The sequence below is a fragment of the Notolepis coatsorum genome (genome assembly GCF_963971535.1).
Source record: "Notolepis coatsorum genome assembly, chromosome: 1".
Lineage (NCBI taxonomy): Eukaryota > Metazoa > Chordata > Actinopteri > Aulopiformes > Paralepididae > Notolepis > Notolepis coatsorum.
This window is the reverse complement of record NC_140165.1, coordinates 153,336,030-153,360,828: the sequence shown is the minus strand read 5'-3', so window position 1 is coordinate 153,360,828 and position 24,799 is coordinate 153,336,030. Positions and strand designations below refer to the sequence as shown.

General features: G+C 44.0%; 1 protein-coding gene across 1 annotated transcript in view; it reads left to right on the top strand.

Annotated features, from left to right (window-relative positions):
• The window catches only part of cux2b (cut-like homeobox 2b), a gene marked incomplete at its 3' end in the record, with an annotated part of 159,122 nt that overhangs the window by 117,253 nt on the left and 17,070 nt on the right, over nt 1-24,799 (top strand). The window contains exons 5-17 of the mRNA XM_084307940.1: nt 1,208-1,348; nt 2,900-3,047; nt 4,348-4,436; nt 4,533-4,599; nt 10,681-10,729; nt 11,522-11,626; nt 16,672-16,863; nt 16,969-17,027; nt 17,269-17,317; nt 17,767-17,866; nt 18,187-18,304; nt 18,473-19,017; nt 24,693-24,794. Coding sequence (XP_084164066.1) covers nt 1,208-1,348; nt 2,900-3,047; nt 4,348-4,436; nt 4,533-4,599; nt 10,681-10,729; nt 11,522-11,626; nt 16,672-16,863; nt 16,969-17,027; nt 17,269-17,317; nt 17,767-17,866; nt 18,187-18,304; nt 18,473-19,017; nt 24,693-24,794 — 1,764 coding nt within the window. The remainder of the gene's footprint in view (nt 1-1,207; nt 1,349-2,899; nt 3,048-4,347; nt 4,437-4,532; nt 4,600-10,680; nt 10,730-11,521; nt 11,627-16,671; nt 16,864-16,968; nt 17,028-17,268; nt 17,318-17,766; nt 17,867-18,186; nt 18,305-18,472; nt 19,018-24,692; nt 24,795-24,799) is intronic.

The window sequence follows — 24,799 nt, the reverse complement described above, 5'->3', positions numbered from 1 at the left end:
AGTTGTGCGTCTCTGATGAGCATTTATTTTTGTGGCCTGCCGGCTGAGGGTTTGCGTTCTCTCCGCGTTGTCTGTCAAAGCCAAAGCTCCCTCTGAACAAGTCACTTCAGTCGGTGCTGGAGAGAAGATCGGCTTCCGCACAGAACCCAGAGACGAGCTGGATGAAAGCTGCGCGAGAAAAGTTTGCGCGGCAAAGCAGCGATTTTCCTCCTCTTTTAGAGTTGAGCTGGTGTGTGCGTGTGTGTGTGGTGGCTCTACCCCCCCCCCCCCCCCCCCCCCCCCTTTGTCAAGCAGCTCCCCTGAGCCTCTCTCTCTGTGCTTTGGCACTAGAAGTCACCTCCTTTGGTGTTCAGCAGGCAGGTACACAACAGGAGCGGCTCTCCCTCTCAGAGCTGTTGAACTTTTGGGGAGGGGAAGAAAGGGAAGGGGGAAGATTAAAAACAACTCTGTGATGTGGAGTGCCAAGCCGCCTCCTGAGGATTCCTGGCATAATAATTTAAATGATCAAATGATACAGAGGAGACTTGTTAGCAGAGAAACAGCCTCCTTAGTTGGCCCCATGGGTCCTGCTGCTGCCGCGCATGCATTGCAAAACAGCTCCTCTGTTGTGCTAAAGAATCCCGCTTTTTCTCTCCCCCCCCCCCAACCCACCCCCCTTTTTCAGGAGCAGACTTTTTCCACACTTTGTTGGATTTGCCTAGGTGTGTACTTGAGACTTAAAGTCTCCCGTCACATTTTCATGGCAATCTCTTTGAGCTCATTTGTCATTCATCTATTATGTGAGAGGACTCATTAGACTTGATCTCTGTAGATCTGATGGGACGTAACTGCACTTGTGTCATCATTAGGTCCGGCAGCCTGTGAGACTTTTCGAACGCGCCTCAGTGGGTCCGGCGAGAGCAGCAGAGTCGCTCTTTGGAGACAGATTCTCAGTGGAATAAGCTGCTACTGTTGATACTACCATCCAGAAAACCCTGTCATGTGCTTTACAGCGAACTCGCAGAGTAAACCTGATACTTAGCTTTTATTTTAAAATGCACTGCGTATTTAGTGTATTTGTGCATTTGTATCTTTGGCATCTCTTTTTTGGTGTCGCTTTGTTTTTGAATGTTCATGCATTCACGTGTGTGTGTGTGTGTGCGTGTGTGTGCGCGTGTGCGTGTGCGTGTGTGTGTGCGTGTGTGTGTGTGTGTGTGTGTGTTTATAGACCCAGCTCCCGTGCTGGAGGCCACACACACCCTGGAGGAGCGGCTCCAGCAGCTGCAGGGTTCGGCCCCGGACAGTGAGGCCCTGGTCCGAGAGATCAGTGGGCACTGGAAGAAACACTTGGAGTGCCTTGACAAGACAGGTCAGGTCAAAGCTGCATTCAGACAGAGATTGAGCCCCATCATTAATGGGCACATTTTAAAGAGAGAGGGGGATATGAGCAATGTTGCCTTCAGGAGAGATGGGAATTGTTAAATTGGATCAAATCGTTATGGATAACATAGTTGGCATCAGTGGTGCAGTCGTAATATGGGAACTGGTAACACGCCACGCGCGCGGGTACGTGCATGCGCACAGAACTGATTTATACACACACACGCACACACACACGCACACACACACACACACACACACACACAAGCGCATATACGCAAGTGCAATCTTTCTATCATACAAGCTCTTCTTGCTCTCTATTTGTGTGAATGTGCGCGTGGAAAGCTGGCGCGCAGCACAGGCGCTTGATTCAATATCATAAGCAGGTAGACCCCCATCACGAATTCCGAGCCACATTAGTATTCACCTCCACTGCCTGTGTCACACAGAATGAAGGGGGAGATGCATTCAGATAGCCAACACCCAGACACTTAGTCTACCTGCGCTTTTTGTTATGTAAAACGGTGGCCGGGTACTTAGTCACAACGAATGGATACAGCACATTTTGTGTGCACGTACACGCGAGTACACATCCGTGCGCGATCGCGCGTACTTCTGCCTCAGTGATCTGGTAACACGGCGTGTAACCGCGTGTGACCACGACTGCACCACTGGTTGGCATTAACCCTTTCACTACCACACTACAGAACTGTCTGTAGTGTGGTAGTGAAAGGGTTAACCTTCTATAGTGTGGTAGTGAAAGGGTTAACCCTTTGTCGTGTGGCAGTGAAAGGGTTCACCTACTGTATTGTCGCAGTGAAAGGGTTAACCCTTTGGTAGTGTGGTAGTGAAAGGGTTAAGGATAGAAGACATCAAGATAAAATACTCATGGTCAGGGCCGTGCACAGACATTTTGGGGGGCAGGGGTAAAAAATAAAAAGGCCACTCGCCCCACCGACATTCCCACCCTGATATCACCGCCATCCATAATGACACAATATGTTTTAAATTGATCTATGGTGTATTTCTTCGGGATATTACTATACATTTCTATCTTCATATTTAAAATGTTAAAAAAATTAAGTACAATTAACACCAGCCAAAAAAAGGCACTTTTTGACTGGGCAAAAGGGCAGGGGCTCAAGCCCCCATTTGGGCCCTATCTGTGCACATGCCTGCTCATGGTCATAGTTGTTGGGAAAAATTGCCAATATTCATTGCTTCAAAATATCGTATCATGGCCTTAAGTGGCTCTGGACTAAATGGACCTGTCTCAAACCCTGCCCTCTTTTCTTGATCCTCCAATCACAACTGTCGCTTACCTCGGACAAACCAAGTTTGTCCGAGGTAAGCGACAGTTGTGATTGGAGGATCAAGAAAAGGGGCAGGGTTTGAGACAGGTCCATTACATCTACATAAAGAGGAACGTACTGCATGGCCGTCTCCTTGGTGTCCACGGATATGGGCCACAATACAACCACTCAGCTGATCCAGAGATACAGAGTCATACTCACGCATGCTGTACCTCTCCTCCACACAGAGTCCACGGAGGAGGGACCCTCGGGGTCGGAGGAGGTGCCAGTATCAGAAGGAGACACCCAGGCGTCCAGCCTGATGACACCCAACAGCACACAGGCTCCCAGAGGCCCCGGCTCTCCTCAGCAGAACCACCAGCACTGCGCTGAGGGGTGAGAACCACTTCTGTCTGACAAAACACTATACACTTATTACATGATTTTAAGGCTGCAAGATAGGGTTTTGGGGGGTCAATTTGAACCTCAGATAAGTAAGAAAAAAATCATTTATTTTATACATATTTACTACGCAAAGAAGTATATTCTAGGCTTACAATTGATTCACACTGCCTAAAAATATATTTTAATTTGATTTATAAGGCCACAAGATTGAATAAATCAAAAAACAATTTCAAGATTGATCTTTTCAAAATTACACTGTGAAGCTTTAATGAAAGTTCTGTTGGATCCAGAATCAATAAGAGACAATACAAAAAGACATACACATCCCCAATACCCAATAGGATGGGTGCTGGATCCAAAAATATACCTTGAGGATTAGAACAGATAGATCTGCACACCAAACTGCACCCTTTAAAGCAACAAGGCTCTTCCTCAGACTTCATCTCTGTGTGGATGGGGCCTATTGTCTTACTGACTCTGTATGCCTTTGAGAATCTGCAACACTCCTTTAATGCTTTGCAAGATGCGCTTATTAATCTTAAGTCTGAGGAAGAGCGCTGTTGCTCGAAACATCACTTAAAAAAAAAAAGTGCTTTAAAGGCAGCTGTTTGGTGTGCGGATCTATCTGTTCTATTCTTCAAAGAATCAAATCAACCTTTGATGCTCCACTAAGGCTACATTGAAATACTGCAGGCCTTAATTCTCAGTTCCAGTTCCAAATCACTGCTCATAACAGATTTAGTTATGGATGACAGTTTATTTTTGAACCCACATCTATTACCAATAGGAACTCCATGATCTCCAAAAGACATGCATACGCAGAATTCATAAAATATGTCATATTCATTGCCAAAGAGTTCTACATACCAATTTCCATGCAAATTGGTGATGATTTCACCAGCAGATGCCTGGTGTGGGTAACAAAGAGAAAAATGGCAAAAGACTATTGTCCTATTTGCTCTTCTCACTGCCACCTCTGTTCAGAGAGATGTGTGATATGGGTGTTAGTATTATGATGAAGTGTCCCATTTCACTGTTATTTATTTTGACTAGTTCTGCAACGTTCTATTTACATATATTGCAATGCTGACAAATTGCAATGTGAATGTTCAAATACAAGTCACTGGTTACTTTTTATTTTATTTTACTAGGCTACATATTAATGTGGCCCAGATCAGAATTGAAAAAGAAAATTTACTCCATGCAGATTTCTACTGTTCACACTGATTTGAAAATTGTTGAATATGTGGAACATTTATTTTATTAAGTGACACAAAGTTCCTTCTTTTAGGGAGGAGGAGGAGGAGGAGGAGAATGCAGACGTTAGTCTGACTGAAAGACTGTCTGAGGCACAGGAGAGGATCAAGGTGCTGCATTCATGTAAGTGGCTTTTCCCGCCGGCACGCGGCACTTACCTGATGTCTGAACATTGCAAGGTCAACATTCATAGTCCTTTTTTTTTGTAACCCGCAACAGCTCTGAACACGGCACAGACAGAGCTACTGGACCTGCGGTGTAAATACGACCAGGAGATGAGCAACAAGTAAGAGTCTGCCTCTCAACTTCCTCTATAGACCTGTTCGCTGTAGATGTCAGACTCAGTGTGTGCGCGCATCAAGGGGGCAAAAGGAACGTAAACCTGGTCAGAACCACGGGGCAGACTACAATATATTTGCATTTGTTAGCCATGCTAGCGATCTAAACAATCAATCCATGCCAAAGCTAGAAGCATGCAACGGCCCACATGTTGAGGACGATTTGCCCACCGGCACTTTGGCGACCTCTAGCGGCTTGGGTGTGCATATTTTTAAATACAATATATATATATCGAATTAAAGCCCAATTTGTTGGCTGTCGATAGCCATTTCAGCGGTTCTCGAGTTACATGCCGATATGTGAGGCATGAGCCGAAGTAGACGGCAGACTTTTTATTTTTTCAAATACCACTTCCGACTCTCAAGCCTCTACCTCCGTCAATCATTTGACGATCTTGAAGAATTATTGGACAGGGTTGTAAACAATGAGTAGGGCTTTCCAATGGTACCCCACGTGGGAATGAGTGAATCAGGGATCTAGGTGAAAAGTCACGAGCCAAAACAGGAAGTGAATTCTCTGTCGAATGCATTGAAGTCTATGAGAAAATTGTTTTCTGAGCTCTCTCGCCTTTTACCAAAACCGCTTCTAATCAATCATTTCAGAACGGATTTTTATGAAATTTGACATGTACTACAGAAGACTTCAGGCTATGGACCCAGGGTGTTTATTTTTTTTTTATCCTCTTTTTCTCCGCCTGATTTTCAATTTTTCTCCCCATCCCAATTTAGTCGTTATGCCAATTCCCCCCCTCCCCTACCTGGTTGTTGTGCGCATGTTCCTCCTACTGGTCGGTACAAGGGAACCCTGAAGTCTACCACGCGCTTCCTCCGACACATGTGGAGACAGCCAGTGGCTCTCTTATCACCTGGCAGCGAGGGCTCTCATTGGTGAAGCGTAACGCGTCGGAGGTCACGCTGCCTTCACCATTTCCTGCCTTTCGCTGAGCAGGCGCCCAGACCTGACCTGTAGGCGTCGCTGTCCACAATGCCAGATTACCACCCTCGACTTCCCTCCCGCTAACTCAGCCAAACGAGTTAGTATGATGATCGGCCCAAGCCGCAGGCAATGCTGACTCCGGGAGTCGAGACCGCAGCCTCTTGCATTGGTGACGAGCGCAATCTCCGCCACGCCATCCGAACGCCCTGACCCAGGGTGTTTTTTCAGCCATACAAATTATTTTGGAAAATACTACTTCTGGACTACTAACTACAGAAAAACGTGAGTAACAAGTTTTTCTACAACTCAAGTTCAGACCTATGTTACTCTATTTAATTAGCACTCATTTATTGTATCAGAAACTTCAGAATGCCATCATTCAAACGAGACCAGGCTCATGCATGTGCTATAAGTATAAAGTATAGTATTTTGGTTTGCAAAAAAAGTATGCAGTCCTCAAAAACGAAAACTAAAATGGCCACTTTTGGGGGCGATTGATAAGAGGTTAAAAGGTGAAAGACTCTCACAGCCATGCTGATTTGGCAAGATGACATCCAGACGTTTTAGTTTGAAACAGCTTTTAGTCAGGGGAGTGTCATGGTTTCTCCATTGAGCCCCGTTGTATTTTTTTTTAGCACAGCAGCTCACACAGGTAGGGGGCAGCTTAGTCACGTGGCTCAGTTGGTATTGCTGATACACAGCGAACAGGTCTATAATCACGTGTACACGTTGCTCTAATAATGCACCTGTACCTCCCAACTCCCTCCACCCTCAGTGCCTAGACTAGTGCAAACACCACAACATCTATACGCCTTTCTGCAGAATGAATGAATGAATGAATGAATGAATGAATGAAAACTTTATTTAACAGATTGCAGAATGGGTACAATACAGTACGGCTCAATACATACAATTGTTAAGGGGATGCAGACCTGAGAAAGACGTTTGTCTTGTTTCCATCAGGGTCCCCCATTTTCAATTCATATAGACATACATGACATACAGATAGTCAGTACTGCTACATCTATACATTTATGACATACCAGATTTGCAAATACAGTACTGTTTGTGATACAGAAGGAGTCAAGAAAAGGGAGTATATACATTTGACGTAGAAACTGTACATTGGAGGAGGTTGGGTGGGGGGGGTTGGGTACATTGGGATATTGACAACCATACTGGGTAATTTACATTGGAGGTGGTTGGGGGGGGGGGGGGGGGGGGGGGGGGCACACTGTATAAACAAGTAACACTGTACATTGAGGGAGGGGGGGGAGGAGACACTGTACAAACAAACACAATTGTACATTGAACTATTGACAAAACCATACTAGGTAAATGACTGTACATTGGAGGGGGTTGGGTTAGGTGTGGTGCCCAGTGTAGCATTTCGAGTGTTATAGCCGTTCCCCTTTTCTCCCCTGTATAAAAAGCCATGTCCAATGTAGAGCTGAAGAATGCCATTGTGAAGGCAGAGTGAGAGTGACTCAGCCACTAATGCAGGTCGATGAGAGAGGTCTGTGTTTGCCGCCACTGGCAGCTAGGCCTTGACAGCCCTCAAGAAGAATTGCTCCATTTAAAGATTGCTTCAGAAAACACTCTACCTTGTCCGGCTCTGTGCAGTGCAATGTATCCAGCGCGCTCCTGAAATGAATCTGAGGCTGTATGAAGGATGTCGATAGACATTCAAAGTAAACACTTCTTTGTTTGGGTGGTGCCCTAGAGCACAGTGAGCCGCCGCTAATGGATTTTCTCCCGGGCTTTAATCCATGGTGCAATAGAACTGATGTTTCCAGACCCACTGCCTTGTATTTTGTCTGATCGGATGCATTTTCAGTCGGCCATACCTTTTGTGTTTTCGGCTGCAGTTCAAAAGACCATCTCCCTTATGGAGCTTTTCATACTGTGTGTGTGTGTGTGTGTGTGTGTGTGTGTGTGTGTGTGTGTGTGTGTGTGTGTGTGTGTGTGTGTGTGTGTGTGTGTGTGTGTGTGTGTGTGTGTGTGTGTGTGTGTGTGTGTGTGTGTGTGTGTGTGTGTGTGTGTGTGTGTGTGTGTGTGTGTGTGTGTGTGTGTGTGTGTGTGTGTGTGTGTGTGTGTGTGTGTGTGTGTGTGTGTGTGTGTGTGTGTGTGTGTGTGTGTGTGTGTGTGTGTGTGTGTGTGTGTGTGTGTGTGTGTGTGTGTGTGTGTGTGTGTGTGTGTGTGTGTGTGTGTGTGTGTGTGTGTGTGTGTGTGTGTTTCAAGTTCAAGTTCAAGTTTCTTTATTAGTTGTTGCTAGAGATGCAAGTTAAATGGCATGAAATAATAGAGTGTGAGAGTGCCTTCTCACAGTAGCCTTGTGTGTGTGTGTGTGTGTGTGTGTGTGTTCGTGTGTGTTCGTGTGTGTTTCAAGTTCAAGTTTCTTTATTAGTTGTCATACAGAAGTACAGAATACTTTTATACAAAATGCTTCTTTCTGTTACGCTCCAGAGGTTAAAAGTGTGTGTGTGTGTGTGTGTGTGTGTGTGTGTGTGTGTGTGTGTGCGTGCGTGTGTGTGCGTGTGCGTGCGTGTGTGTGAGTGTAAGTGTGTGTCTGCATGCATGTGTGAGAGTGTAAGTGTGTGTGTGAGAGTGTAAGTGTGTGTGTGTGTGTGTGTGTGTGTGTGTGTGTGTGTGTGTGTGTGTGTGTGTGTGTGTGTGTGTGAGAGTGTAAGTGTGTGTGTGTGTGTGTCTGTTTGTGTGTGTGAGTGTAAGTGTGTGTCTGCATGCATGTGTGAGAGTGTAAGTGTGTGTGTGAGAGTGTAAGTGTGTGTGTGTGTGTGTCTGTTTGTGTGTGTGAGTGTGTGTGTGTTATGGTGAGCAGATTGCAGTAGCATGCAGTAGAATAGATGATGACAGTAGCTAAGCCACTGCCCCCGAGGCTCCATCTCCCTGCACAGTTATCCCTCTCTGATCCTCAAGCCACAGGACGACTGTGACAATACAGAAGGTTCTCTTCAATGTTGAAAGACAATTTGTCTGCTTTGGCTTGAGTAGCTGAGCAGGTAATCAATACAAAACATTTTCCGTATTGCACAAGTTCATTAAATGTGGAGGGTGACACCTGTTACTGTGTACTGTCTGTATAGTGCCATCTATCTCAGGCTCCTGGACGAGAGCCTCGTAAACCCAGGCTGGGTTCCACAGCACAGCATTGATGCTAATTGATGCTGGACATATGAAATGCTTTTTCTTATTCGATTATTCTACTGATTCTACATTTCATCTTAGGAACATTCGTGTTTTTTTTTTTACTTTCTTGATCAAAAGAACTGTTGTTTTGTCTCCTTTTTTAAGGTAATCATAGTGACTGAAGTGAGATGACGGGAGCGGTTGGGGCAGGGGTCGGCAGCATGCGGCTCTTTAGCCAATCAGCTGCGGCTCCCTGGCAAAAAAAAAATAATAATTTTTTTTCTTCTTATTTTGGAGATCGCTGTCATACTGTGACACTGAAATGAATGAAAAAATATTTCATCAACTAAGATATTTAGTCAACAAAAGGCTTACCTGTATGCCTGATATGTGGTGCGAAATTTGCGAACAACGAAAGATTTACTTTTTATTTGATAGATTTTCCACAAATAAGGGAAGGACTCTAAGGCTATGTGTCCACTCAAAAACTCTTTTTCAAGGCGGACCGCTTTGAAAAAAGAAGAAAAAAAAGCTTCGAGCGTCTTTCTGGGTCTTCCTCGATGAGTTACATTGATGAGCGCGCTCATTTCCAAAAATGTTGAACGAGTTTCAACTTTATGAGCTGAGAGCGCTCCGCCAAAAACGCTGCCGCCCAGAGCTCATAAAACGCGAGGCGCGTCGCCACAAAGAGGAGCGCGCCTGACGCTTCTCCAGCATAGAAATGAATGACAGAAAGGAGCTGACAACTCATAAAACGTCGGCTATGGACACAAGCCCTAATAGAGCTGCATAGTTCAGGGTTTTATTTCAAAGTAGGTCTACAGATGCCAGTGTTTTTTCTCCTCTTCTGTGTTTTATTAAAAAATAGGTCTACACAGCCAGTATTTTTTCTCCTCTTCATAAGAGTTTGAGGTTTTCCTTTGTTATAACAGGTAAAAACAGCAATTAAAAAGTCAAATTTTTCTTTTTGTTGCTTTATAATCCCATTAATGCAACAAACTGTGTGCTATAAGTATAAAGTATAATAAATCGCAAATTACTTTGGGTATACAATTGTTTTATGCTAAATGTGGGGTATGCTTGGGGATATATAAAACGTTATCTTCATTTTAAGGGTAAATAGGTTGTGTGGCTCCCTGAGCATTTTATTTTGTGGGACAGGGGGAAAGTGGCTCTTTTGATAGTAAAGGTTGCTGACCCCTGGGTTAGGGGCATGATGTGTGTGAGAGAACAAGAGGGTTGAGACTAATTAGTTTGATAAGGATACAAAAAAAAGTTATTTTAACAAATTTGGTGGAAAGGATTTCTTTGTCCTGGAACTTCAGAAATCTATGTGCATATTTAAATCAATCTCACCATCCTCGTTAACTCACCCTCGTTAATTCATCCTTCTCTACCTTTTGAAAACCAGGTCCCATGCGTGCAAAAGGAAACTGTTGAACTTCAAACAAACCTCATGAATAATCTTGCTGAGCTGCTATTTAAATGAGACTTCTGTGATTGTTAGATGTATGGGAGTTGGAGTTCGATCTCAAAAGAGTTCTGTGGGCAGGAAGTAGCAGCAGACAAGGTGCCATGTCTTGCCAAGGTCGTGTATCAGCTGAGAATTATATGTAAAGACCTCTATAATAAAATAATAAAATATATACGTAATCTATTTAAATGCATGAGGACAACAACATGATTGCTGGGAATTCTTTTTCAGAGAAATCCTATAATTAATTTGAGATGTGCAAAGACAATATTTGTGCTGGATTTATCTAAATGGTACAGAAGTTGTTGCTAGAGATGCAAGTTAAATGGCATGAAATAATAGAGTGTGAGAGTGCCTTCTCACAGTAGCCTTGTGTGTGTGTGTGTGTGTGTGTGTGTGTGTGTGTGTGTGTGTGTGTGTGTGTGTGTGTGTGTGTGTGTGTGTGTGTGTGTGTGTGTGTGTGTGTCCCAGGGAGGAGGAGGTCGGTGTGATCATGACGAACCTTGAAAAGGCGAACCAGGTGAGTGAAGTTGTCCTCAGCACTGCTCTGATTGAGATGCTCCTTCGTTAAGGTAATCACTCCTGTAATCAAGCTTTGGCTTTAATTAGACACCCTGCGTCCTGCGCCTGCTCCGAGCCACCCCCCCTTCCCCCTACCGGCCCCCTCCCCTCCCCTGAGCCTGTGATTAGCGAGTGTAAACCCGAGCCCCCGTCTGCGGCGCACCACGGCAGCATGGCTCCACTCAGCAGAGGACAGGAGACTGCCGATCGCGATTGATGCTGGAGCGCCGTGCGCCGGGGCTCTTAGTTACCTCATTGCCTTGATTGCTTCCTTTCCTAGTGATTCCTCTTATCTTCTCTTCTCTCCCTCTTCTCTCTCTCTCTCTCTCTCTCTCTCTCTCTCTCTCTCTCTCTTGTCCTCTCTCTCTCTCCCTCTCTCTCTCTTTTCCTCTCTCTCTCTCTCTCTCTCTGTTACTCTCGCTCTCTGCCAGCAGCTCTTAGATAAATGTTCTCAAAATGAATCATTAATTAGCAGGCCGGGTGTGACAGAGCAGGTAAACAGTTTTGGGGGGGGGGGGGGGTGTCCTGGCTAAACAGCCATCTCAGCAGAATGAGAGTGTTGGCTGCACTCGTCTGCAGGGGCGCTTTGCTCCAGCCTTTTCTGCTCCCTCAAAAAAATCTGACGAAGAGGGTCCCCTCTTTGATTTACCTTTATGCCTCTCATCTTGCCGAAGGTCCATTAATACTGTCGGTGTGTGTGTGAGATGCCTAATGCTGTGATGTGATGTGCATGGTGTCTTGTGGTGTGTAGAAAGCTGAAATGGCTCAGAGGGAGGTGGAGAGGCTAAAGCAACAGCTGGCCAGTGTCCAGAACGCCACCCCAGGGAGCTGCCATCCAGTAGAGGGCACCAGCGGGGTAAGGAGAACATGCGCACACACACACACACACACACACGCACGCACGCACGCTCACACACACACACACACACACACACACACACACACACACACACACACACACACACACACACACACACACACACACACACACACACACACACACACACACACACACACACACACACACACACACACACGCACGCACGAGCGTGCACACACACAGGATGTTTCATTTTTCAACACATCATATTGTGTTATATTTTAATACAATGTGTTAGCAGCAGCACATGCTGTGTCTTATGGATGCTCTTTATCTAGCAGGGTAAGTTCGCTGAGCATGGATGCTCTTTATCTAGCAGGGTAGGTTCGCTGAGCATGGATGCTCTTTATCTAGCAGGGTAGGTTCGCTGAGCATGGATGTATATGAATATAAGCGTTATACAGCATTTGGTCTAGTATATTTCCTGGAAGGCTAGATAAAGGGCTAATAGCTACTAACGTTATATCCAATGGCATTTCCGTTATACATAATATACAGTTAAAACTCAAACTGCATATGATCGGCACGATCCTCAAGCATGTATGCATGAAAGGGGGGGGGACGTAGTTTCTTATTATTGATTACCAATAACCGTGTTCGTCTAAGTAGCCACATACGCTAATCGCCTGGTTGAGTATCATAACAAGGCCCGATCAGCATGTAATTTTTATGTGAAAAAGATCTTACCATGAGCCGGTTGGATCCCCCGAGCATTTCCACGTTATCGATTGCCATCTGGTAGATCGATATGTCCATTGGCTGATGATAAATCCCCTTATTGCATAGTGAAATCCGCGATCCAAAACGTATTCCGTGCACCAGACAATAGCATCAGGTGAGTAGAAAACTACATGAGGATCTGGCCGGTAATGCACTTTCTCGAATTCAAAGAGTAGGGTACATCTGCAGTGCAGCTCGGCGACCTTGAATAGGTTATTAAATGGAATAAAAGCCAAAACAACTTGCCACAGATATATCCGTCCTTCGGTCCATTAAGCATGGATTCGAAACACGTATATATCTGTGGTCGGGCGCCATTGTGTTAAAGGAACCCATCTGGAACACATGTGTTGAGAAGTAACATAAGATATGAAGATGTGTTAATTGCTAATGAGACACACGTATCTGTTCACTGTATACATATTTTTTTTTGATCAAATCATTTTTTTTAAATGTTCAACAACAACAACAAACAACACAATATCAACATCAACAGTAACAACTAGGGATGTCCCGATCACCTTTTTTTGCTCCCGATCCGATCCCCGTCCATGTGATTTTGAGTATCTACCGATCCCGATCTTTCCCGATCCGATCTTTCACATTAGTAATACATTTTTACGCATTTTTGTCAGAAACTGGCGGAGCGAGACAAGCCCCTCTGTTGCCTAATAGTCCCTCGAGGGGCGCGAGCGCGACGGCTCTTATTACATTCACCCTGAGAAATGTGCTTCATATGAGAAATATTCAAAGTTTCAATATCTGTTTGCACATTAGTATACATTCAGTGTTCGACTTACGTAATGATTTGCTCCATTTTGGTCTGAAACGCTGACGATAATCCTCAGTCACAGCAAATAATTGACGTTATCCAGGTGAAAAGTTAACTTCATTCAAGCAAGGCATTGCACCTAGTCTAAAAACTCCGCCTCCTACCTCCCCGAGCACAATGACGCCTCCAGCCTGCTGCTTCATGAGTTTTTCCTCCACGCGGAATGTCCTCCTTGGAAACATTGCAAGTGGCTGTTGGACTGGCTTGACTTTCTATTTTAAAATGCTTCCAAACCTCTGACATTTTTGTCTAGCTGCTCAAGTCAGTGCATAACCATGTTTCGGGAGCGACGCGTTGTTGTGAGCGTGTAGGTCTCTTGAGGGATTCGGCATACGTCACTGTCGTGCAAAGGTGTAAATTAAAGGGAATGTGTTTGTTGTGGAAAATTCTTCTGCCCTGTGTGACAATAAATTAATTAATGATGATATATTATATGTAATTTAAAACCAAAACTAAGGCCTCAGTATGAGTTTAAGACGTGAACATGGTCATGTTTGTTGAATAAAAAAAATATATATATATTATTTTTTGACTGCCGATTTTCATTTTTATTTTTTTCCGATCCCGATCCTCTGAAAATCACGTGATCGGCGCCGATCCCGATCACGTGATCGGATCGGGATATCCCTAGTAACAACAACAATAATAATAATAATAATAATAATAATAATAATAATAATAATAATAATAATAATAATAATAATAATAATAATAATAATAATAATAATAATAATAATAAATAAATAAATAAATAAATAAATAAATAAATAAATAATAATAATAATAATAATAATAATAATAATAATAATAATAATAATGACAAAACCAATAAGAAATAATAAATACAGCTCTAAACTTAACTAATAAATACAAAATACAAATATACCAAATAAAAAATAAAAATAAAAACACCACAAACACACCGGGCCGGATTCCCCAGGACCAACACCCCACCGCCGCTACATGGAGCTTTTGACCAACTCGGCCGCCGCAGTCTGTTCACTGTATACATCTGATGAATATATTCTCTAACACACATCTGTTCACTGTATACATCTGATGAATATATTCTCTAACACACGTATCTGTTCACTGTATACATCTGATGAATATATTCTCTAACACACGTATCTGTTCACTGTATACATCTGATGAATATATTCTCTAACACACGTATCTGTTCACTGTATACATCTGATGAATATATTCTCTAACACACGTATCTGTTCACTGTATACATCTGATGAATATATTCTCTAACACACATATCTGTTCACTGTATACATCTGATGAATATATTCTCTAACACATATCTGTTCACTGTATACATCTGATGAATATATTCTCTAACACACGTATCTGTTCACTGTATACATCTGATGAATATATTCTCTAACACACGTATCTGTTCACTGTATACATCTGATGAATATATTCTCTAACACACGTATCTGTTCACTGTATACATCTGATGAATATATTCTCTAACACACGTATCTGTTCACTGTATACATCTGATGAATATATTCTCTAACACATATCTGTTCACTGTATACATCTGATGAATATATTCTCTAACACATATCTGTTCACTGTATACATCTGATGAATATATTCTCTAACACACATATCTGTTCACTGTATACATCTGATGAATATATTCTCTAACACACATATCTGTTCACTGTATACATCTGATGAATATATTCTCTAACACACGTATCTGTTCACTGTATACATCTGATGAATATATTCTCTAACACACGTATCTGTTCACTGTATACATCTGATGAATATATTCTCTAACACACGTATCTGTTCACTGTATACATCTGATGAATATATTCTCATGTGTTGCATGTTAATTTCAGTAGCCACCTGTACACAATCAAAATGTGTATATCATTTTGGGCTTTTATTTATTTTATAATTTAGTTTATATTTAGTTTATATTTAGTTTATATTTATATTAAGTTCTTGTTTACATTTTTATATATTTCTGCCATATTCATTGCCGTGTGGTGCGGTCAACAACAAACTTTACCATCTGGGACAATAATCTTATTTGAGAAATGGCACATCCCCTTTTTAACACTTTGGCTGCCATGGGTTAAATTAATGATATACCATAGATTGCCAGCGCTATTTGTCTATGGAGAAAGTCCCCTTCTTTGCAGGGCTATAACTTTTTAAATTCTATTGCTACATTGCCATTATTAGGGCCCATTCAAAGTCCTATATGTATTGTTCATTGTGTAGCAACGTTAAACTTTTTCATTCACATATTCATAGTAAAGTATGGTCTAATGTATAAGTATGTTTTCATCTCTTTCTGCAGCTTTCTCCAGAACGTGATATATAGCCCCAAATGCATTATATTGATGATGAAATACAGTTTGATGGCAATCAGCGCGATATAAAAAATTCCAACTAGACGTACTTCTAGAAGTTACTACACGTCATCTGATGTTGACCGGATGGGCGAGGGGGCGTTTATAATTCCGTGGGCAGCGTTATACCAATCATCTAATGTGGGTCAAATGTTGATAAAAGCAGTTAGTATCGAAGATGGTAACGTTACACGCTGAAACTCACCCCAGTCTCCGCGCGCCGTTGGGCGATCATCGTCGAGCAGAAATTTTATCATTATGGGATATATTATTACCCGGTCCATCTCCAGCTTGTATAATGGTATATACGTCCAAATCATGTTGTTTATCGAGTTATTGGCAATCGATCGCTATGTAGAGTGACGAGCTAGAGTGCCGGAACCTATCCCGAGTGGCCGGAAGCAATACGGACCACTAGCACAACCTCCACTGTGCTTCCTGTTAAGCGGTTGCGCGATCGGCCACCAGATGGCGCTCCTGAACCGCCAGAGAGCTCAGTGGGTCCTGCTGGTGGTTCTCAGGCCAGCGGAGGCACATTATGGATCAGATCGCAGATTTTTGAAATATTGATATAAAGACGACTTACAGCGTCCCCCGGCAACTTTAGCATCGCCAGCAAAGACGTTGTAAATCGTTTTTAGGCAGTCAAAGTGTTAAGAGTGTATCATCTTCTTTCATAGTCATGCCGGTGAATGCTATGACTTAGGATAATGATAACATCATTCATAATGTATCACTAAACTAAGACTGCAAACATAACGCTTGGAGCTCAAAGTCAAATTCAAAGTCAAAAGTGTGTGAATGGACCTGTCTCAAACCCTGCCCTCTTTTCTTGATCCTCCAATCACAACTGTCGCTTACCTCGGACAAACCAAGTTTGTCCGAGGTAAGCGACAGTTGTGATTGGAGGATCAAGAAAAGAGGGCAGGGTTTGAGACAGGTCCATTGCATTGAGGGACCCGAAGGACGTGAACTTCGAAGATGGGCCCTTCGTCCCCTTTTCTCCATCTGGTCTCTGGTCTCTCTATCGGTTTTCTCGCCCTCACACCCTTTCTCACACGTTCTTATCGCCCCGTCAGGAGCGGGTCGAGAAGAGCGAGGTGTCGCCCGCCCAGCTAGAGGCTGCTCTGCTGGCTAAAGACAGAGAGATCCTGCGTCTGCTGGAGAAGGTTCAGAGGCTGCAGTTCACACTGCAGGAAGTTCAAGAGACCTCGGCCAATCAGATCCTGGAGCTGGAACGCCAGCTGGCCTATAAGACAGAAGCTATTGAGGTGAGCGCTGCCAACGGACTGTACATGATGAACACGTTCACAGCACTTGGTAGCTCTGATTATTAATGGGACTCTTCTCCCTCTTCTCATTTTCTCCATGTATAGAGATTAGAAGCTAAATTGCAATCCCAGATGGACTACGAAGAGATTAAAACAGAGCTCAGGTGACATTTGGGTGTATACCAAATTTGTTATAAATGATCAATACGGCACTCACAGAACCGAAATGTGACTTTGTTCTTTCTTTCTTTCTTTCTTTCTTTCTTTCTTTCTTTCTTTCTTTCTTTCTTTCTTTCTTTCTTTCTTTCTTTCTTTCTTTCTTTCTTTCTTTCTTTCTTTCTTTCTTTCTTTCTTTCTTTCTTTCTTTCTTTCTTTCTTTCTTTCTTTCTTTCTCTCCTTCTTTAGTATCCTAAAGGTAATGAAGCTTGCCTCAGCAAATGGCAGCTCATCCCAGGTAAGATATTTGCCAAAGTCTTTCCCCCTGTCCTGCCTTATTGTTCATACGGCGGCATTAAGCAGAGAAAGTAGACTGCTTTTTAACAAACCAGACCTTTGTTTTCTTCTTCTTAATGTTCCCCTGGTGTCAGGGAAGAAAAACTACAGCAGTGCCATTGAATGCCTCAGTGGCCGTCATCCATTGTAGGGATATCTACAGCCACTATAATTGATTAATCGAAATTTAACGGCTTTTGTGTGGGTGTGGGTGTGTGTGTGGGTGTGTGTGTGGGTGGGTGTGTGTGTGTGTGTGTGTGTGTGTGTGTGTGTGTGTGTGTGTGTCTGTGTGTGTGTGTGTCTGTGTGTGCGTGTGTGTGTGCGTGTGTGTGTGTGTGTGTGTGTGTGTGCGCGCATCTATGTATGTGTGTGCCTGTGCGTGTGTTTGTGTGTACGTGTGTATGTGTCTAGGGTTCTGCCAAGGCTGCAGAGGCTCTTTTGCTGGACAAAGAGGCCTTTCTTCCATCTCACAAGTACCTGGCAGAAAAGGCTAGAGTCTTGCACAGCAATGGTACACCAGCGTCTCCATCTTACTCACCAAGTAAAGTTTCTGCAAGCCATTTGTAGTGGATAAACAAAGCACATTCAGCTTTAGATAAATGTCTATCTGTATGTTATCTTTAGCTTTTTCATATCTTTGGCAAAAACTGAATTATATGTGTGTTCCATGTCATTTGGAATTGACTAATTGATTAGTAATCTGTTAATTAGCTGTATATTTTCTTTAAATCTAGAACAGTCTCTGCTCAAGCCATGCAGCTGCATGTTAGGGATGTGTGAAGGATCTGTATGTTCCGTCAGTGAGTGTGCGTCTTTCTGATGTGTATCCAGATGAGAAGCAGTCCGAGGAGTCAGGTAGGGAGGTGCGCAGGCCACCCGCCTCCCACTCTTCTTCCTCCCAGGCAGACGGCCTTACCTCTCCTAGCCCCGGTCCGCCCAACATGGATGGGTCCTCCTCCAGCCACGAACTGCCCCGTCCCTTCTCCGTGTCCTCCTCCAGCCACGAACTGCCCCGTCCCTTCTCCGTGTCCTCCTCCAGCCACGAACTGCCCCGTCCCTTCTCCGTGTCCTCCTCCAGCCACGAACTGCCCCGTCCCTTCTCCGTGTCCTCCTCCAGCCACGAACTGCCCCGTCCCTTCTCCGTGTCCTCCTCCAGCCACGAACTGCCCCGTCCCTTCTCCGTGTCCCCCTGCTCTGGGGATAGGCTGTCCGGGGACCACATCCTCCACAAGCAGCTCCTTTCCCCGCTCTTCAAGAAGGAGGGAAGTGGCCTTATGGCTTTCCCTACTGCCCTCTATGCAGCCAAAGCCGCCCTCATGTCAGCCAATCAGGGACCCTCAGGGGCAGGCGCCATCGAAGCCGGCCTGCCCAGCGACCAGTCGGAGAGCGGCAGCTCGACCGCTGGTGACGACGACCAGGTGGACACGGCGGAGATCGCCTTCCAGGTGAAAGAGCAGCTGCTGAAGCACAACATTGGCCAGCGTGTGTTTGGCCACTATGTGCTGGGCCTGTCCCAGGGCTCGGTCAGTGAGATCCTGGCCCGACCCAAACCCTGGAGGAAGCTGACCGTAAAAGGCAAAGAGCCCTTCATTAAGATGAAACAGTTCATCTCTGATGAACAGAACATCCTGGCACTGAGAACCATCCAGGTTCGCCAGAGAGGTGAGTGAGTGGACAGAGCGGTGACAGACACTGTGACAGACACAGTGATAGTGCCAACGAGATGGAATGGAAAGTAGGACAGTTTATATTCTTAATGAGGAAGTCCTCAAATTAACGTTTAGGTTGTAATTCTGCAAGAGTAATTTTCCAAGACTGCGTTTCCAAGATTTATTTTATGTTGTTTTATGAGCTTTGAGTTATTAGCTCTTAAAGCAAGGACAATGCAATGCTACGACATCATCAACTTGCATTGCCTGAGTCCATAAAGAAGAACATTTTATGGACTTCATGTCTCCGGACCTATATCAAACATTCCCAAGTATAAAAAGAATACAAAGTTTTATTAAAATTAAAAACATGTACAATTTAGGTAAAAGGACAATAATATTTTCTTTCGGCCATCTCAGGTAATGTAGTCTAATGATGTCATCAGATTTCATTTTCTATACTTTTAGAGCTCAGAACTCAAAATGTATAAAACAACAGAAATAAATCTTGAAAATGTGAACATTGCAGTCAGTTTATGTGGAAATTATCTTTAACAACATTCAAAGGATATTTACTTCTGTAGGATGTAGAAAGTTACATAAAGGAGTTTATGAAGCTGAGGTAAACCAGCTGCCAGTTTCCCAAAAGCATCTTAACACAAAAAACATTTTACCCCTTGACTCAGAATGACACTAAGTTGATCTTATTGCTAAGAGGGTTTTGGGAAACCAGTTCTGGACACAATCTCCTGTTGGTGGTTTAGCTACTGGACCTATTCTTTAAACATTTTAATCTACTTGGCCTTAGAGTTTGAGTTAGAATCTAAGTCAAGTCTCAAGTCTTTGGTTACGAGTCCAAGTCTCTTTTTGGAATAATAGGTGTCTAATCTGCTGTGCATAAGGTTAAAAATAACCATTGTGCAACATGGTTATTTATTTAGTCAAGTCAAGTCAAGAGTTTTATTTGTCACGGCATAAGAGTATACAATGAAATGCGGGTGGTCTTGCCCGCAACGATGTGCATAATACAATAGTAATAACATATAATAGAATCCAATAGAACGACATTGTGCAATAAAACAAGTAAACAGAGTAGGGCATATCGGTATATGTACATAAGTTATTTACAGAGCATGGTAGGACATGCTAGGTCCTGTGGTAGTGCAATACACTGTTAGCTACGGATGAGGCACTGGGTATTTATGTACATGCTATATTATACAATCTCAAGTTATACTATACTATTCTTAAAGTGACCTTTCCTTAGTGGCCATAAGTGTGGGCGTGTGCAGCATGAGTGTGTGCTTGCTCATGTTAAAGTGGCTGCTAGTGTGTGAGCGTGTACAGTGTGTGTGTCGTGTGTGTGCTCATGTGTGCTTGTGTGTGGAGAGTTCAGTGTTCAAGGCTCTGATGGCCTGGGGGAAGAAGCTGAGCCGAAGTCTCTCTGTCCTAGTAGCTGGTGTTCGCAGGCGTCTGCCTGACCTCAGCAGCATGAACAGGCTGTTGTTGGGGTGGTGAGGGTCTTTCATTATTCTGCAGGCTCTGGATTTGCACCTCTTGTTGTATAGAACCTGCAGGGGTGGTAGTGCAATACCTGTGGTACGCTCGGCTGAGCGCACCACTCTCTGTAGGGCCTTCTTGTCCTGTGCCGTGCTGTTTCCATACCAGGCAGTGATGTTTCCAGTCAAGATGCTCTCTACAACTCCGGAGTAGAAGGACTGGAGTATCTTCCCAGATACTCTGAACTTCCTTAACTGTCTCAGGTGGTAGAGGTGTGTTGTCCATGTCAGATCCTCTGAGATGTGGACCCCCAGGTACTTAAAGCTGCTCACCCTGTCCACGGTAGTCCCGTTTATCCTCAGTGGTGTGTGTGTCTCCTGCTGTCCTCTCCTATAATCCACAATCAGCTCCTTGGTTTTACCAATGTTCAGGAGCAGGCTGTTGTCCTGGCACCAGCGTTCCAGTACCTCAACCTCCTCCCGGTAGGCCTTCTCGTCGTTGTCCGAGATCAGCCCCACCACCACTGTGTCGTCCGCAAACTTCACTATGGAGTTGGAGCTGAACTTGGCCACACAGTTGTGTGTGTATAGTGAGTACAGCAGGGGGCTCAGAACACAGCCCTGGGGGGACCCAATGCTCAGGGTGATGGTGTTGGAGGTCTGACCCCCCACCCTGACCGCCTGGGGCCTTTCGCTCAGAAAGTCCAGTATCCAGGCGCTCAGAGCGGAGCTCAGACCCAGCTCGATCAGCTTGTCCACCAGTCTGGTGGGGACTATGGTGTTGAACGCTGAGCTTTAGTCAATAAACAACAGTCTCACATAGCCCCCCTTCTGGTGGTCAAGGTGAGAGAGGGTGCTGTGCAGTACTTGGGAGACCGCATCATCAGTGGACCTGTTTGGCCTGTATGCAAATTGCATAGGGTCCATATCACTGGGGAGGGAGGCACAAATGTGATCCTTGACCAGCCTCTCGAAACATTTCATGGCCACAGAGGTGAGTGCCACCGGTCTGTAGTCATTGAGACATGTTGGGGAGGTTTTCTTTGGTACAGGGATGATGGTAGACATCTTGAAGCAGGCGGGGACCACTGACTCCGCCAGGGATCGATTAAATATGGCGGTGAACACAGGGGCTAGCTGGTTAGCACAGCTAAATCATACTGCATTGCTATATGGGAAAAAAGGCAGCTTTGCTTTTAACCCTCTGAAGCTGAATGTTGCCCCCACGCTAAATCTTTTACAAAACATGAAATATCTTTAGAACCGTTTATGATAAAGCTTCACTTTAAATTGAAAGTAATGTCTATATTTCACCCACAGCTTGTTTGGCTGAGCACGGAAGTTTGGCTTAGAATTGACTAAAATCTTGAAACATCTAGATGTCTAAATCCACTGCATCTATTTATCTTTCACTGAGCTTTTAGCCTATAGCCAATGGAAACGCTAGAAATGGGCATGTGGGCTGGGAGGACCAATGGAGAATTCCTATAATTTTTCCATACTCTCTCGCAGATCAAGCCATCATTCAGACACACAATGTTGCACGTAACAGAAGATAGAGAGAGGAGCTTGTCCCTGGTTTCATAATAAAATGGCGAAAATACATGAAAAGAGGTATAATGTTCAACAAGCATTGGCACTTGTTGTGGATGTTGAGGACGATCCAGATAATATAAATGAAAAGGACTCTGAGCCAGATAGCAATCATAGTGAAGTATTTGATGCGTTTGAAGCTATGGTTTGAAGTAATCTTGAAGACAAAATCTGACAACTATATAATTATATAATTTATTGTGCAGCTTGAATGAAAATCACCTGTTGATGATTCATGTGTATAACTATGCTATTTGGATAAGATGCAGAGAGGGACATTGATAGGTGTGTGTGTTTGTGTGTGTGTGTGTGGGGGGGGGGGACTTTACACTGCACCAGAAATAAAGTGTAGGTTCCCCTGAATCATAAAAGGTATGACATTTGATACTGTTTCAAAGAATAATGTCAGAATTGGCTCAATTCTAACACTATTTCCATATGCGGCGGGTGCGCTGGACATTAGGGTAGGCTATAGATGGGATGGGAGTTGCGCGGAGCGTGCAACATTTTCCCTTTTTCTTTTTTGCTTGCACGCAAACGGTGCTGTCCAGGTTCTGATTTCATACAATACACACACCCACGTCTACTAGGCTACTACAGCGAGCCCTACTCATTTCATATAGTGCAAATTAATTGTTCAAATGAAGGCATCCAATATGATTAACCATTGTCTTATCTTAATGCAAAAAAAAATTCGACGTTTCGCGCATCAATGATCTTTTCTGCTTTAAGTTTGTCTGTGAGATCACTTTCAATGTGAAGCGGACTCAGAGTTGACCGTCTCTCCTGGCGCATATTGTTGTTCTTCTTAGCCAGTTTCGGATGCGCCACATTGGGAAAGGCCGTTCACAAGTTGCGGTGCCGACAGCAATGAAGGAAACGTTTTCCGTAATTTGGATCTCATCATGCTTTGAAAACAATGTACATAGTAGCTCTAAAAAGATTCCACGGTTTGATTAACTCTGACTCAGTCTCATCATGCCCTCGGCCTCAGGTGATCCGTGTTATGCCCAGGCGGCATGTAACTTGGAATGGAGTTCCAGGTCTTGGCAGCTCTCACGGAGAGGGCTGATTTGCTAAATGTACTTGTCCTTAATGGAACAGCCAAGTCACCCGGTACAACAGTTCTGAACCCGAACGCGGAACTGCAAGTTTGTTGGTCAAAGACTACACGCGAACCTGGAGGAGAAAAATCAGAAAGTGGGGGTGGGGCTAGACCATGGAGGATTTTGAAGACCAGACTGGCATCGGTTAGTTTGATGATGCGGCGTGATTGGTTACTGCCTGCAGTCTGGAATGTTAAAACGGCCACCACACCTACTGCCATTGACACCTTGGTTGGCCGACCCTTGCGTATTGTCACCACCGGGCTGCAGCAGCCCACACACACACAATATCGTAGCCTAGGCTGCCTATAATAATGCACAGACTGGGGCTGCTGGTTTGGGTCGGCATTGCCTCCCCTGGCCTTATATACGCGCCGCCTAAGACTATTTCCCCTATGTCCACTATGTCTATTGTTACCTTGATATGTAGCCTACCAAACCACTTGCTTTGATATGATGGGTGCTACATATGATTTGTGATTAACAAAATTACAAAGTGAAGAATTGTTGTCAATAATACTGGGGCAGCACACTGTTGAATGAAGGGTTCAGGTAGAGGGAGACCAGTGTGTCATGCATACAGCTCAACAGGACTGTTTTATCCACCCATATTCTCTGCCTCATGCTTCTCAAAAAATATTATTTCAAAGCCAATATCTACTTCACTGGCAAAATTATATTGAATGAATAGGGCATTGCTATACAAACAAAGAGCAACCAATGCAATTTGAGAGGGAAAAAAGGCTGTTGCATCAATAAGCTGATTCTAGCAATATGTCAATCCAGTATCAGATCATCTGATTTAGATGTAGCCTACCTTTGTTCTTCATAGACTAAATAGGCTTTCATTGTTGTTAATGGAAAGTGAAAGTATTCCTTGAGAAAGCGCAATGTAGGCTGCTTTCCAACACGTTCACCAGTGGCATAGTGTGTGTTTACTGGAGTTATCGGTATGGATACTGTAGAAGAACACCCAAACTTTAAATAAAAAATATATTTGCCTAATTCTCAAAATGTTTACATTTGCCCAGCTCATTAACATCTGTAACAGCATGTTTCTGTGTATAGTGAGGCAGACCAAATGAAACGTTTTATTTATTAAGGCTGTATCATTCTCTTACATTGTTCACAAGTCCTTAATCCCAAATTCGAGTCAAGTCAGAAGTCGCTTTGGTATGGGTCTCAAGTCGAGTCTCAAGTCGATTTGCATGCAAAGAAAGTCCCCATCTCTGCCTGGCCCCATCCCTAACTTCTCCATGGCTTCCTCTCCCATGTTTGTTGTGTTACGTTAAACTTTGTTTTCACCCCAGATTCACAGCTTTTGAAAGTTGAGCTTTTCCCGTATACTGCAACCTCAGACAGCGTGATCTCAAAGGCAGCCATATTGATCTACCAGTCAAAAGCAAAGCCTTGGAACTGCTCTCTGATCAACCACCCCTCACCCCCCTCCCCCTTCTCTTTCTATCTCTTTCTGTTACCCTCTGTGGCAGGGAGCATCACTCCTCGCATCCGAACTCCTGAAACTGGGTCAGACGATGCCATCAAGAGTATCTTGGAGCAGGCCAAGAAGGAGATTCAATCCCAGCGGGGAGGTAAG